This window comes from Capronia epimyces (genome assembly GCF_000585565.1).
Source record: "Capronia epimyces CBS 606.96 chromosome Unknown aczIQ-supercont1.10, whole genome shotgun sequence".
NCBI lineage: Eukaryota > Fungi > Ascomycota > Eurotiomycetes > Chaetothyriales > Herpotrichiellaceae > Capronia > Capronia epimyces.
The window spans coordinates 1,136,716-1,152,481 of NW_006912913.1; the positions used below are offsets into that span (position 1 = coordinate 1,136,716).

A 15,766-nucleotide genomic window follows, 5' to 3' on the forward strand; every position below is an offset into this window, starting at 1 on the left:
GGGGTTTCTTTTTTTTTGAGGCGGCCATGTTCAAGGACTTTGGGGCCGGGTGGGTTCGGATACGAGGAAGCTCTGCAACAACACGACTTCGGAACTGGTACAGCTGAATGTACATGGGATTGGAGTGGCATGGCGGATGATGGCGCTGGCGAGGACTTTTGGGATAAGCATATGGTGGTGACCTGGGCATCGAGTCTTGCCATGGTTACTGGAGGCAAGCGATGAGACGCCTGGCCGTGCCTGTGGCGGAGTCCAAGGTAGCACGGCTGTTGATCTGCAGGGTCACCTCACCGTCCTGTTCCAAGCGGGCGGCTTCTTGTTATTCTACAGCAGTATATCAGCGAGAGGCTACATGCAGTACACCGTAGCGGAAGGAGGCAAGTACCCAAGAAAGAAGGTGCTAGTGTTCAGGATGTCTACCGACTTCCTTCCAGCTTGCCTGCGTCTCCATCTTCATTTCTATCAGCTTGCCTGCTCCTCCATCTTCATTCTATCAGCTTGCCTGCTCCTTCCTATAGGGTAGACGTGGTCGGTCAGCATCTTCGCAGCAGGCCAGCTTGCCCACTCCATACTGGTAAAATGCTAACAGAGCACCTGTACCCAATAGGTGGAATCACAGCAACTCTACCATCGCCATTTATGGCAGACCTGAGAGACAGACTCTCCACCTACGCTATCACCCCCCGGACATCCACGATGTCTGGTGACCAGGACGTCGCACAGACTCGTCCCGGTCGGTGATTTCGAGGCAGTGGCTCCTCCATCATAACTACAGTACCTGTAAGTATATATGACTGACTGTCAGCCCAAGACGTCGCTTACGGAGCGACATCCAGACTGTCTTCCATGTCTATCAGACACTTTCGAGAGCTCCAAGACATTGATTGGCTTCCCATACTGCCAACCTTCCACAAGGCCGGCATCCCAGCAATCCGCACTGGACAATCAGTTCCAGGCATTATCTCTACATTCTGTCGTGGTCTCCTTCATTGTCGGCCGCTTCATTAGCCAGCTATTCCCCGAAGAAGAAGGCCAAGTTCGGAGACAGAATGAGTTGCTCGAACGCCTCATAGAAGTCAATTGAACAAGTCAGGGACGTTGTTACGGCTCCTCGCCGAAAATTAGCCAGAAGATGGTAGTGAGAAAAACTTGATCGAACCCGCGACTGGCTCAGGGTGTGTACGGATACAGAATACTGAATGCTCCGTACGGAGTACGCAATATAGGACAGCTGCCGTCGTCGATGCCACCAGATCCAATCACCAGAGCAGGATCCGGGGTGAAACTGGCAAAGAACTGACCTGACTGCCGGCCGAAGATCAGCCTTGAGGAAAGATACCGTACCCGGTACTCAGACAATCCACGAGCTGGTTGGTCGCCGGACGAAAGGCTTAAGCTGACAGTATCTTGGTATCTGGGACTACTACCGGGACTACTACCAGGATTATTACCAGGACTAGTACCCGCCAAATCACGCTGGGAGATACACAGTCGAGTCGAGCTTGTCAGCTGGCCGGGCCGCTTAATCCTCGGAAAGCAGTCGAGGAGGACACTTCGATTTGACTACTGAGTATCCGTACAGTCCCTTACATAACAGTTCCGCTCGCTCGCCATCGATGGCCTCTTAGCCTTAGCCCTGGACGTCCAAGCTCTTGGTCTCACTTTTAGTCCATCCTGACCACCGGCTGGTTCCAACAAGGAATCGACGCTGGAATCGTTGTTAGTATGGCATATGCAGTACTGAGTACGTACTCCGTACAGAGCACTCCGACTCCGTACCGGTCCTGTAAGCGAGGCCGGTGTCTTTCCCTTCCCCCTTTCCCCTTTTGATATCGCGGGGTGTGCCACGGGGGAACTGGCCAGGCATTGGCATTGGCACTTGGTCGCCGGTGCCCACCAGCACTACACTACTGCGACTCAATACTCCTACTACAGGACGGAGTCCGATACATTGAAGCCAACGTCTCCTCGCTCTCGCTAGAACCTCGGCCGTTCCGTTTGTTTCTTCGGCTTCACAGTCATGCGGGACAGATGGTTCTTCTGGCGCCGGCAACGTCCAGCCCGACCTCGACCTCGACCTCGCGCCAACCGCCCTCACTGGCAGCACTCTCCTCTCCCTGGTGTGGTGGGTGGCTTCGTCTCCTGGAGCGAATCAGATGTTTGGCAAAGTGCCGCATTCCCTGTTCCAGAATCTCACCATTGAATACTGTACCTGCCACCTACATCCATTGGCAATCCTCTACGGCAATCCCCTGAGAATTAGCTTGTATCCTCCACACAACAACCTGTGTTTAGCCTGGACCCACGCCGTCCCCGGATTGAAAACGGCCGGGGCAACCGACCTCCAGACTTGGTGGGCAGCCTTCGAGGCTCGTTAGTCGTGGTGTTGCAGCAACCGCCACAGTTATTTTGCCCTCGAGCTCAAGGGTGGGCCGGCCTACATCTGCTCCCCCCCGCCTTCTTCGGCCTCACGTCGGGTGGCTTGTGATTGCAGACGCTAGTAGCATTGATCTGATCACTGCTCACTTCTACTATACTGCACGCAGACCAGGCGAAGCTAGGAATGGAGGTCGACCTCGAGACATTATTAAAGGGCGGTCGCATCTCCATCTCCATCTCGGCCTTCTCATGCTCTTCTTCTCGACAGACACCAACCACTTTCTGCCATCTCCAGAGAGAGGTCGACCGAATCCCCCACAGCAAACATGTCCAACGCGGAGAAGATTGCCGATCCAGCCCAGACCGTGGAGCATGCCGATTCGATCTACACCGGCAAAGATGTAAGTCTAAGTCAGTCTTGGACGAGACGAAGCTCTTTCTCATTGTCCCTCCACCTCTGACTCCTGTCTCACCGCCGAAGCTGACGCTGATACTCGGCAACATCAGGTGGTGGAAGTCAAAGAGGTCAAGGGCAGCGAGGCCTTCAATGAAGCTGTGATCAAGGAGCCGGTGCCCCTGACCCATCCTCGCACCGTGCTTCTCTTCTGCGCGCTGTTGATCGGCTTCTTCTGCCAGACCATGAACGGCTACGACACCATGTTGTTCGGCGGACTGCTGAACAACAAGGAGTACTTCCTGGCCCACTTCCACGGCGAGAACAAGGGCATTTGGGCCGGCCTCATCACTTCCATGTACCAGATCGGAGGCGTGTGCGCCCTCCCCTTTGTCGGCCCTTGCATCGATCAATGGGGTCGCCGGGTGGGCATGTTCATCGGCAGCCTCCTCATCGTCATCGGCACCATCATCCAGGGTCTGACTTCGGCCAACGCATCCGAGGGCCAGATGATGGGAGGCCGGTTCGTGCTCGGCTTTGGAGTCTCCATCGCCGCCGCAGCCGGGCCCATCTGGATCGTGGAGACGGCTCATCCCAAACACCGTGGCATCATCACCGGCCTATGCAATACCACCTGGCTCGCGGGCGCCATCCTGTCCTCGGGCGCGACCCGCGGTGGCCTGGATATCAAGAGCAATACCTCCTGGCTCCTCCCCATCTGGTTGCAGATGGTCTTCCCTGGCCTGATCTGCGTCTTTGCCTTCGTGCTTCCCGAGAGTCCGCGGTGGCTGTACACGCGAGGAAAGAGAGAGTCGGCCATCAACACGCTGACCAAGTGGCATGGCTTTGGGAACCGGGACTCGGCTTGGGTGCGACTGCAACTCAACGAGTACGAGGAGTATCTGGAAATGGACGGCTCAGACAAACGCTGGTGGGACTATCGCGCCCTCTTCAACAAGAGATCCAACCTCTACCGAGTCGCCGTTGCTTGCTGGTTCTCGGCTTTTACCCAATGTGAGTTTGACCCCTGAGCACTGAGCACTGATCAAGCCGGAAGCGAGATATGATTCCTCTTTCTCTTTTTCCATTGTACCTCTCCCCCTCTCTCGGATGCTGGCTGACTGACCACCGTCATGGCCGACAGGGTGTGGCAATTCCGTTCTTTCATACTTCATGTCGGCGGTGCTGGACACGGCGGGCATCAACGACTCGATCGGCAAAGCCAACGTCAGTCTCGGCTACAGCGTGTTCCAATTCGTGTTTGCGGTGCTGGGGGCACACTTCGTCGAGCGCATTGGCCGGCGCAAGATGATGCTGACCGGATTCTTCGGCGTCTCGCTGGTTTGGGTCTGCATGTCCGCGTCGGCCGGGACGCTGGCACATTCCCTCGTGTCGGGCAGCGTGCAGGATGGCGACGCCAAGTTCAGCAACCACAACGCCGCCAACGCGGTGCTAGGCTTCATTTTCATCTACGGCGCGGTCTATTCGTTCAACATCACGCCTCTGCAGTCCCTGTATCCGGTCGAATGCATCTCGTTCGAGATCCGCGCCAAGGGCATGGCCTTCCAGTCGTTCTTCGTCAACGCCGCCGGCCTGCTGAACCAGTTTGCCTGGCCCGTCGCCATCAAGGAGATTGAATGGAAGACCTACATCATCTTCATCGCCTGGAATGTCGTCCAGGGAATCTTGGCCTATTTTTTCTTCCCGGAGACCAGAAAGCGAACGGTAAGTACTGATATTTGGATGTGTGTTTGGAAATGCAAATACCGTCCAAGGAACGTCCAAGAACCCACAAGCATTCCCTAGACACCAGACAACCCCTCCCCTCCCCTCCCCCCAGTTTGGCCTTTTGAGATTTTTCCCCCTCGAGAATGAGAATGAGATTCGGATGGAATGGTTCATATCATATCATATCAACTACTATGACTAACACTGGTTTCGTCCAATAGCTCGAGGAACTCGACAAGATCTTCGAAGCCAAGAATCCCGTCAAGTACTCAGTGCAGTCGCATACTCTGGCCATCACCGAGGATCGCACCGTCGTGGCTGTCGACAAGGAAAGCAAGGTCTAGAGTCTAGATTGTTGGTTGGGTCGGGTTCGGTTGGCTGGTCCGTTAGTCGGTCAGGAGAGAAGGGGAGAGGGAGAGAGAGAGCGTGTGTATGTGAGAGAGAGAGAGAGAGAGAGAGAGAGAGAGAGAGAGAGAGAGAGAGAGAGAGAGAGAGAGAGTGTGTGTGTGTGTGCAAGTGATGTGGTTGGAAATGAATGCTAGCCAGTGAGAAGATGCCCTCTATCGCCATCGCCATCGCCATCTCTGCTCGGTATGTTATGTACATGACTTACCGATGGTCTGATTCTGGATTGTACGTACGGAGTACAGTAGTAACTAAGTATATAAGTGCCGGTCCGTTGTGATATCAGCCAGCCTTGGCCGGTCGGACCACGCTGCCCAGCCTCTGCCCAGCCTAAGTCCTACCAGATTGCCTACGGAGTACATAACTATATGTACGGATACTACGGACTATGTCCCTCTCCTCCCTGTTGATTTTTGGTCGACTCAGACACAAACACTTGGGAGCGGAAAGACAATTGACTGACTTTGAGAAGGAGAAACAACGGAGAAAAAGGAGAACAACCAAGGACTCATGATTGCTTGTATCTATTGCGGGTTCGAAGAGGAAGAAAGAACCCCTTTCACTACTTGGTTCTTTCCGTCGCCGTCGCCTGGCTTGAAGCCATCGTCAGATGTCAAATCCAGGAACGGTACAGACCCAGTACTTCGCCAATCCCCCCTGCTTATATGGGGTCACCATTTCAATCCATGTGCGCCGTGGGTGACCGAAACCAAACCCCCAAAGCGTCACAAGACAGGCCTGGTTGGTGTTCGTGTTGGTGTCCCAGTCCCAAGAACCTCCAATGGTTAGATATGCTCGTATGCTCGCTCAAAGAATAGCCGTACAGTTGCCCGCCAGGGAACGCCAACGCTCTGCAAAGGAAACGAAGATAGTGTGCTGCCCTTGAATCTCTTCGTTTTCGTAGACATCATAGATGTGGATCGTAAAATGGATGTGATCGAGGTGGTTGCCTCTGGAATTACATGCCTTGTTGGTAATAAGGGTCAAAGCTTTCGGCGGCCTGCGCCAGTGTATCGAGATCGGAGTATCCCCGGACAAGGGTCGGTGGCATCAGACCATGGTTTCCAAGGCCATTGCCACTCATCTTATGGAGTGAGGTTTGTTGAAGGTTGGTGTCGTTCGCGAGAAGCATTTCAACACCCATTGGTGGATAAATCGTGTTGGGCGACACACCATCCTGCATGTTCTGGATGGGCATGAGCATTTGAGGCGATTGGGAGTAGAAGTTGGTCTCTTCGAGATTGAGAGGGGTTTCGATGGCCGTGGGCGCAAGGGAGGTGACTTCAGATAGCGGCGAGTGGATCATACTGGACCGCCGGCTTGCGTTCGAGGCCATTGTCTCCGTCGTCCTGACCTGCTTGGTCTTCTGTGCCTCTTTCGTGATGGCGGCCTTGCTCCGACCTGCCAAATCATTGCCATTACTACCACCTGTCGCCAAATTCTTGTGGGTGCGTTCGTGTTGCTTCATGTTGTCTTTGCGGGTAAAGGCTTTGTTGCAGATCGGACAGTGCACGCCCTTTTCTCCCGTGTGTTTCTTCCCATGACGTGCTGCGTGGCCCGAGGTCGTAAACGAAGCTTGACAATTGTGCGATTGTGCATACGGGCAAGGGTATTTATTCTTCTTGACTGAACCAGGCGACGTCGCCGAGGGAGAGTCTCTGGTCTGAATGCTGGGAGCAGAGGTAGTGAGTGGTACAGGAGCACTCGCTGATGTGACTGAAGGAAGATGTGCAGGCCCGGGTTGCAGAGGGGCAGGAACAAGAGGATATTGAGCGGGCATCATGGAAGGGATCTGCTTGGAGGAGAATTGATCCGGCATATCAGGGGAGATCATTAACTGCTGTTCCAAAAAGGGAGTGATGGTGGTGGGAGAAGGTATAGGGCCGACCAGGTCCTGGCGGAGGAGCGCATCGTAGGACAGGACGTTGTTGTCCAGATAGTTGTATGCCGGGGTGACCGGAGAAGGAGAAGAGTCCATACTCGAATTGGAGGACTTGGAGGAGGATGATGACTGGCGCAGGAGAGGAGGAGAGCCGGCGGACGAGAAGGACGAGGTCCGGCAGTACTGGGCCTGGCGTAGGAGACTCGGCCTCCTCCCCTTCTGCTGTCGTGGAGAAGCCGGGGTAGAGCTGGAAGCGGCCGACGTGGACGGCGCAGGAGATGACTGTCGGAGAGGAATGACGAACGATGGACAGTCGTTGTCGTTCAAGATCGAGAAGATGCGTGCTTCTCGAGGTTGTGTCTGAACATCCATTGTTTGACACAACCACCTTGCGCCCAGCGGACAGGCGGCTGGTACAAAATGGGGGGTGAAAAGAGTGCTTGGGAAGGAGAGGACAGCGACGTAGTCATGTAAAGGCGGCTTGGGACGAGGCGCGTCGGAGGCTCGAGCGGTACAGAAGTCGAGTACTTGATGATCACAGCGTGTTTCGTCGTCGAGATTGGGATGTTACGGAGAGGACTTTGGCTCGTCGTCAAAAGAGACACCGCGGCAGGCTCGCGAGGGACGGACGATTGGCGGATCTTGATTGCTGTTCGATGTACTCTACAGCGGACTCTGTACTCCGTACTGTGTATGTTGCCGATAGAGGTTGGCAGGGATGGTAAGCGAAGCGCGGAGATGGGGAGGGCTGTAGGGAGTAGTCAGGACCCTTGAAAGAGGAACGAGGTTCAGCGTATCGTTATTCGCTTTGAGGTGTAAGAAGAGAGGGTCAGATGTAGGAGGGTCGGCGGAAGAGGAGAAGGGGTCTTTTTGAGGCGCACGAGGGAGGAGTTCGAGCGGTCTTTTTTTCCGTGCCAGGCCGGGAAGTTGGCTTTGGGCGAGAGTTGGAAAGCCTGCGGTAAGGTGGAGGCAGAGGCAGAGAGGATCGGGGGATCGATGGTATGGAAATGTTCAGAATGGCATTTGACGCGGGACCGGGGGCGCGTGCGTTTTAGCTCTGGCTGACGCAGCTCGTTTTTTGCAGGCAGCGGGAGAGACAGGGACAGACTAAATGATTAATTACAGATGGTATGGAGGCCGAGGGGGTGGAGAGGGTTGAGGGTTGAGGACGACGGACGACGGTGTGTCATGGTAGATTAGGCAGATCCGCAGTTCCCAGCTGCTTGGACAACAGTACGAGTAGTGTCTGGTGTCCAGTGTCTATCAAACGCAATCGACGATGGCTTCAAATCACACGGCAGCCACAGGGCCTGAGGCCGGGGGTTCAACAGGGGGCGAGTGGCTTATGTCTTGACCGTATTCCTCACATACGAGGGGCACGTATCCGTACCTACCTAAGTAGGGCGTACTCCGTACCAGGTACGTACCTAAAGTTCAGTCAGAGCTGTATTATTCCATCGTGGCCGGGCGACAAACGGAAGCCGATCGAGATGACCAAGAGTGAGGAGGGTCAACAAGGTCCGCTATATCAGACACGATCGACCGATACCAAAACGAAATCTCGATCTAGACGCTGTAAGGGTGGTCTGCTGTTACCGCGACTGACCCTCTTTGAGGGGTTTCTGGGTGTAATGACCGGTCTAGACGCTGCTGGAGTCGGTACTGGGTACTTGGCCCAGCTGAGTTGGGACGGGGAGAGGTGTTGATACCAGGTGAGACAGGTAGTTACTGAGTCTAAGGTACCTGGTACCTGTCTCACCAGTCAGCACGATACCAGACAGTGTCTACTACCTACCAGATACCTGTACTCTGTACCTAGATATCTGTACCTTACACATGGCTCCAACATGGCACAGTTCGTTTCTTCAGACCCTGTAGGTGCCTGGCCTATGATAGCATGCGCACTGTCCCCGGAACCTCGTATCGAACTTTTTCTGTGCAGGGGCCCCAGGTGGTGCCAGGGCCTAGTCTCGAACGTCACAGGGCACCTTAGGCTTGTGCTCCACCCCCCATTGGTGCCCCAGTAGCGGCGCAGCGGGCTGACAAGGTGACATCAGGGCGTGGTAGATCAAGTTCCAAATCCCGATCCAGGCCCAATCCCTCGATCCAGGCTCGCAATGAAATTTTGGGCCAAGGTTCCCCTCTCCCCCAAACCCAGAGCAGAGCCTTGCAACCTGGCCCTGCTGTCCGCTAGCTATCTTGGTTGGCTTTTAGGGGCATCATCCCTAGTACGCCGTATGGCGTGCAGCGAACTTCCTAGAACAAGTTACAGCCCCCGGGTCTGCTTTTCCGGCCAGCTTCCGCTGCCAGCCGACCAGTAAGATGCTACCTTACACCTACCGGGACAGGTCTGGGCGACACATGACCTCAAAACAGGTCGGTCAAGTAGAACAGCGTCCTCTGATTGGTAGGAAGGTCTACTCCGTACCGTACAGATAGATGGGCACCAACCTAATAGGTACATGAGGTATGTTTATACCAGATACCTGGGTACTCGTAGGTACCTGGTAGATCAGGTACTATTAGGTATGTACAGTACGGGCATAGACATTGGTACACATACACAGTACGGAGTGGTGTCCCCCGTTTCTCTGGAAGATACAACCACGTCTTGACAGCTGGCTCTTGCTTGTGTGCGCGCGTGTGCGGTACGAGGTGTGCAAGGGTTCTGGATTTCACTCTGACGTGTAATCGCCCAGTCTCGAGAATGCACCGACCCCGGCACTCGAAAGCATGTTGCCTGCCTGGTTCTAGAGTCGGTATTGATATAGACACCGCCATTATTGACATCTCATTTGCCCCTGACACATTCCAGATCTCCTCCCTTTCTCAAGATCCACCCATGCAGGCCTTGACCGATCTTCTGACATCCAGGGTCTTGCAGGATGTCCACAGTCTACCGTCCGGAGTACGTATATCTTATGGTCTCGCTTGTACTTTCTCCTTCCCTGAAATGCAGCATGAAATCCAGAATGTGATTTGGGCCTCTCGGAGGCGACCTACGGCACTTGATACAGACTGCTAACTGCGTCGAGTATGTGTTATGTCGGTGGGAGGGTTACTTGGGAGATACAGCGAGGAAGAGTCAAGGCAAGGCACAATCCCTTCCGAATTCCCCGTGCATAGCCTATGTACGGGAGATTTTCTGAAAGATCCTGCGACGAGGCTGTGTTCGTGTTCATGCTCACGCGCCCAGGCATCGTCCCCTCCAACGGAGGTTGAGGCAAGCCTATTGGTCAACACGCGGCAGGGGCAGGGACGTGATGATAGGTGATAGGGGATAGGGGATAAGTGATGGGTCGTCCCTATGCCTAAGGGCCTGCAAGGCGCCTCGTTTCAACTTCGAAACAGGTCAAGCTGACGTGGCGGTGAGGGATCAAATTGCAGGATAGTACCTGTTAGGTGCCTGTACTCCGTACGAGTAGTGACTGGTAGACACTGTGCCCCAAGCCACGCCTTACGCCCCTCTTGCATAGCCACAGTTCGTCCCTGTTTCTACCTTTCCAGCCACCGCCGCATCTGTCTTGCCTGCGCTGTCTCTCGTCTCTCCCAGTCTGTCCTCTCATCCGCACCCTCCCCCTCCTCTTCAACCTGGGCTGTGTGTGGCCTCAACCATCCAACGATTCGGCCGACTAGAAAGCTGCCTGGTTGCCCTTCAGCCCACCCCTGTGCTCAACCAGGCGCTGTTGCTGCCCGAAGCGACGAGTCTCTCTCCCCATCATCCTGTTCGCACAGTTCGAACCCAGCTTAGGCTCCATCATTACGTAGCCGCCCGCTGGCGAAGGAGGCTGCCCTCGTCCCCTCCCACCATCGCACTGCCCGGTCTTTTCCTCCTCGGTTTTACCAGCCACCATCACCAAATCACCAACAACCCATCTCATCCATCTCAGCACACTCCAAGCCCACCAAAGAGCCTTACAGTCTGCCAAGCTACCGACCTAAACTGGCTCACTCCAACTGCTTTGAAAAAGAAGCATCCCACCTTTCAATCTCTCACAATCCTCTTTTCTCGCCTCCTACCGTCTTCCCTTAATCCGAGTCAGAATTGTTTGGCCGCGATCCAGCATCGCTACGACCCGTCCCTTACCGTGGCTCCAGTTTGCCCTGGGCTACACAGCACTTCATAGATTCGTCTTGACTCAGCCTCACTGCCTCCACCTCCGACCACAATGTCCTATTATGACGACGATCGGTCCCGTCGCAAGAGCACCCGAGAGCGATCACGCCGAGACGATTACTACGATGGTACCGTCTATGATCAAGATGTCAGAGACACCCGCCTAGTCAAGCGGCGTGATGACAGTACTTCTTCAGTCGAGGAAGTGCGCCGAGACTTCGCCCCGGGAGATCGCGGCGCCGCCGTCTATCGGGAGACGACCGTGCGCCGGAGTGGCCATCGCCCCATCCGTGCACGATCAACCGATGACCGCTTCTTTGACGACCGCTACGATGACCGCTCCTACACATCTCGCCGGCGACGTGACGACGACGTGACATATGTCGGCAAGCGCGGAAGTCGGGACTATGATGATAGACGTAAGTTGACCCAGCATGCACAGTCTCGTCCACTCCTGACTTGTTTTTAGGTCACTCCAGACGCCGTGACTCTGATTCGGACTATTCCTTGCCCAGTCGCACTCCTACGAAAAGAGAACGGAGGAAGTCCACCACTGAAGAAGTCTTGGGCTCTCTGGGCTTAGGAGGGGTCGCCGCCGCCGTGCTAGGCAAGAACCGCGATCGGTCCAGGTCCCGCTCCGTGTCCAGCGACCGTGTGTCACGTCGCAGAAGCCGTAGCCGCGCAGGTGGCCGGCGATCATCTTCAGATCGGTCGCGCCGAGGCAAGAGCAAGGTCAGAAGTGAACAAGTCTCTCAGGTGATCAAGGCGGCCGTCCTGGCAGGTGCCAGTGAAGCCTTTCGCGCTCGAAAAGAACCCGGCGGCTGGGGCGGTGACAAGGGCAAGCGAGTCCTGACTGCTGCTCTTGCCGCGGGCGGTGTCGACGGCTTGATCTCCAACAAGCGTGATCCTGATCACCATGCCAAACGTGACATTGTCGGGTCTGCCTTGGCCGGTCTCGCTGCCAACCGTGTCATTAATGGTCCTCGGTCCAAGTCTCGCGGTCGGACTGGCAGCCCCGACAGTCGTCGTGGCCGCAGCCAATCCCGCGGGGGTCTGGGAGACTTGGCGGCTGGAGGCGTGGTGGCGGCGGCGGCAAAGAAAGTCTATGATCATGTTCGCTCTCGGTCTCGTGGTCGTGCTCGCTCCCGAAGCTCCTCATACGACAGTCGGGACAGTCGAAGCCCTCCACGTCGCAAACGAAGTCAAAGTGTGTCCGGCATGGCCGCCAAAGGACTCGCCGCGTTAGGCTTCAAGGATGCCGCGGCCAAGGTCGACCCTGAGCGTCGGCGATCGAGGCAGCGATCGAGGCATTACGACGATGATTACTCCGACGACGGTCGGAATGGAGGATATGGATACAGTGATTCCAGAGATGTAAGCACCTTTCAACCCCATCATGGCCAGTTGACGAGCAGTTCCCGTTCCGTGAGCCTACCCAGAGGGCCGGTTGCTGGCTATGAACTTGACTACGGACCGCGTCATACTGGTGACCCAGAAACAGACTCGGATTCTGACCTCGGCTCCAGTTCCGAAGATGAGAAGTTGCACAAGAAAAGTCGCAAGAAAGCTTTGCTTACCGGGGGTCTTGCGACCGTGGCCACCATCCACGCCGCGCACAACGTCTGGCAGAGTGTGGAGAAGAGAGAGGCTCGGAGGAAAGCTCTGCGGGAGGGTGAAATCAGTAAGGAAAAGGCGAAGAATGAGAAAAACAAGGCGAGATTGCAAGACGCCGCCAGTCTCGGCATTGCAGCTCTCGGCATCAAGGGCGCCTACAGCGAATGGCAGGAACTCAAAGAACATCGCGAGGAAATGAAGGAAGAAAAGGAGAAGCTCGCCCGGCACAGAGCCAAGCGGGAGGCTAGAAGGAGGAAGATGAGCATGATCGCGGCGGAACATTCTATGAACGGCGGGTTCACAGGAAGCATGCCGAACCTATCGACATACTCAGACCCTTACCATCCTTACCATGACCCTTATCGTCCGACCGGCCCGCCGCCTTACAATGGCGGCCCCTACAGTACTGTATCGCCGGTTCATTATTCCGATGACAATCCCTACGGTGCAGTCTCACACCAACCACAGTATGTTCCGGCTCCGGCTCCACCTCCTCCAATGGGTGTTCCGAGGTCAGAGACACGATGACAATGATGATGGCCATGAATTGATTCGACAATTTTTCCGACTTTCCAGCGGTTTACAAAGGGTGATATTGCCATAGCCTGCTACCGCTCTACATTTGGGTATCTGGGGGTTCTTGGAAGTTGAAGCATCACCGCATCGCATTTCCCCACCCGCCAGTCATTTTGAGAAGTAAATCGGCTGAGCTACGACCTAATGACATGATCGGTTATGATAATGATATTGGAAAGGTAGACATTCGCTTGGTCAGCTAGACGAGACAGAAATGAAATGAAATGAATGATTTGAATTGACTCGGCCTACTACTGTACTGGTGTGCTTTGTCATGGATTGGCTTTTCTTCCCCTTGCACCCACCTGGTAAGGACTGACGGCACCGCAGTATGGAGGACGGGTCCAGTGTCTCGCATGAGCATGGGCAGCCCGGTTGGGGATATGACAGCGCGACATGCGGCGCTGTACGGAAACCCAGCCCAAGGCGTACTGGGGCTCTCGCGTGAACTTCCTTGCATTTGAACTTGCATCTGCCCTTGCACTTGTCCTTGTACTGGGCGCTGCTGTGGCAAGAGGGGGCAGCGGAGTAGGACAGCGACAATATCTTTTACCAAGAGTGTCAGGGTCAGTATCAGCATCAGCATCACCATCACCATCACCATCTGCACCCACAGCTGATCCCTATGCAGGTGGCCACTCCGGGTCCCAGGGGTAGGGACCTCGAGGGAAAAAAATGTTGTCTAGTGCAGGAGGAGCGAATGGAGGATCTCCAGGACCCAGACCGGGGCCCCTAAGGCCAGGCCCAGGGCCACCATCTTCGTCGTCACCCACTGCAGGCTCCCACAACCAAAAATCACGGTGGCCTCTGCATCTCACGCGGCGCTGCTCTGGCTCCACATAGATTCCCTGACAGGGACGGGCTGGGTCGACCTCTTGGGTGGGATCGTACATCCGCATCGGTCGGTATCCGTTCGAGTCGGGACAATCGAAGTAGGTGTCTCCTAGGCGCAGACCGCGCCTTGGACTTGCTCGTCGCATGTTCATCTCCCGCAGGGCTGGTACCTCGTCGTACACTCTATATGTATTTCCGTCCATCCGGATACGGTAGGAGCGTCTAGACTGGCCTGCTCGGGCTCTGCTCCGCGGTAGGCTGACGTACTCCCTATAGCGGACCTCAGCGAGAGACCCGTCACTTCGTGGCCCGCGAGGATGGTTCTCCGTAGCAGCGAGGAAGCGTCGGAGCTGTGGGCTCGGGCCGTCACCTAGAATCTGCTCGATGACAGTAGCGACGGCGGAGTTGGGTGAGCGGCGACGGCCACGGCGATGGCGACGCCTACCTGGACGCGGGCGTGTGCGTCGAGTGGTTCTCCTCCGTGGTCGTGACACGGACCGGGTAGCGTAGACTCGTTCGTCGGACCCTGATGGGGAGACATAGTATGTATATCGATAGTCTCCTGGGTCGGAATAGCTGGATGAACTGTTCCCCATCGGGGCTGAGGTTGTTGATGTTGGGTCTTTGAGTGTTCAAAAGTAGGCTCCTTAAGACCTCGCGCTTGGGTCGAGTTTCCACACCCTGAGGGCGTTTTTGGTGGCCGAAGTTAAGAATGTGTGAGAGAGGACAGCAAGGAACGACGCGAGCTCATATATGTACATCAGCCCAGATGGGTCTCCGTTGGCGTGTCCCTTGCGTCTTGTTCGTGGCTAAGCGTTCTCACGTCACCAAATAAGTGACGAGAACGATGGATCGATGCATCAATCGAAATAGACGGATCAAACACAAGCCCGCCACTCTTCAAGATGGGTTGTTTGTGGAGACTGGCGAACACTTACTGCGGACTCCTTCACGAGTTTCATCACCTCTATTGGGAATATTGACCCAAGCCATGCTTCTTCTTATACTGGCATGATCTGAGGCTGACATTAAGACAATGGACGAGTACGACAGGGCGATGGAGATTCGTGTGACTGGATCAGCCTTGCAAGACTTAACCTGTTAGCAAAGGATCGCTGTGGGCCTCCAGAAGGGGAGGTTGAACTGTATGAGATCCCATTGCGCCAAACCTGAGCAGCATATACTGTCCTTTTGATGGACAGAATCGATATGTCTGACTTCTCAGTGACGGCAACATTGGCGGTCTCGAGGACGAAGGGTTGTGTAGTCTGATGAGTGGCTGTGGTGCAACACGCTAGTGCCAGCTAGAGAATTTTGAGTTTAGTGTGAGTTTAGTGCTATTGCAGACACATGCCTCCGGTGCCCGCTGCCCTGCCGCGTCACCTGCACAGTGCACTCACCACTGAACCGACTTGGTGGACTCGTAATCAGCTGCGGTCCTAGTCCTGTGGTATTTTACTAGGACTAGGTGCCTATAGCTATCTACTCAGTGCTCCGTACGGATACTCATGGCCGTGGCACCAACACCGGAGGCCGCTGTGCAAACCTACTCTGAGTTCCGAGTACCGCTTTGAGCCACCTCAAACAACGGCAGATGCCTCCAGATCTCTCCCAGGAGCCAAACGGACCCTGGTGATGGTGGCGTCCAGGGATGGAACCAGTACCAGTGGCCGCTCGGCTGCCCGGCACTCCACGGAGCATCGTCGAACCCTCTCCCTCTCCCAAACACCGATCTCGTCCCCGCTCTGGTTGGTTGCCGCGCTGCAGAACGTTTGCAAAGTCGGGGATCATTGGACCGCCTAGAATGACAAGCCATAAGAGGCTTTAGCCCTTCGGA

The 15,766-nt window shown here is 55.4% G+C and overlaps 4 protein-coding genes across 4 annotated transcripts; 2 read left to right on the forward strand and 2 right to left on the reverse strand.

Annotated features, from left to right (window-relative positions):
- Positions 1-2,705: 2,705 nt before the first annotated feature.
- A1O3_09973 (uncharacterized protein) lies at positions 2,706-4,845 on the forward strand (the record flags this gene model as incomplete). The annotated part of the gene is made up of 4 exons (XM_007740064.1): positions 2,706-2,780; positions 2,887-3,787; positions 3,918-4,498; positions 4,723-4,845. The coding sequence occupies 4 exons, from the start codon at positions 2,706-2,708 to the stop codon at positions 4,843-4,845; spliced, it is 1,680 nt and encodes a 559-aa protein (XP_007738254.1).
- A 1,019-nt stretch (positions 4,846-5,864) lies between these two features.
- A1O3_09974 (uncharacterized protein) lies at positions 5,865-7,160 on the reverse strand (the record flags this gene model as incomplete). The annotated part of the gene is made up of 1 exon (XM_007740065.1): positions 5,865-7,160. The coding sequence occupies one exon, from the start codon at positions 7,158-7,160 to the stop codon at positions 5,865-5,867; it is 1,296 nt and encodes a 431-aa protein (XP_007738255.1).
- Positions 7,161-10,957: 3,797 nt separating this feature from the next.
- Positions 10,958-13,047, forward strand: A1O3_09975 (uncharacterized protein; the record flags this gene model as incomplete). The annotated part of the gene is made up of 2 exons (XM_007740066.1): positions 10,958-11,324; positions 11,375-13,047. 2 exons carry the CDS (start codon positions 10,958-10,960, stop codon positions 13,045-13,047), a joined length of 2,040 nt encoding a protein of 679 aa, XP_007738256.1.
- An 890-nt stretch (positions 13,048-13,937) lies between these two features.
- On the reverse strand, positions 13,938-14,525 carry A1O3_09976 (uncharacterized protein; the record flags this gene model as incomplete). Its single annotated transcript, XM_007740067.1, has 1 exon — positions 13,938-14,525. A coding segment is annotated over one exon (588 nt), but the record flags the coding sequence as incomplete, so codon positions are not given.
- Between the last annotated feature and the right edge of the window lie 1,241 nt (positions 14,526-15,766).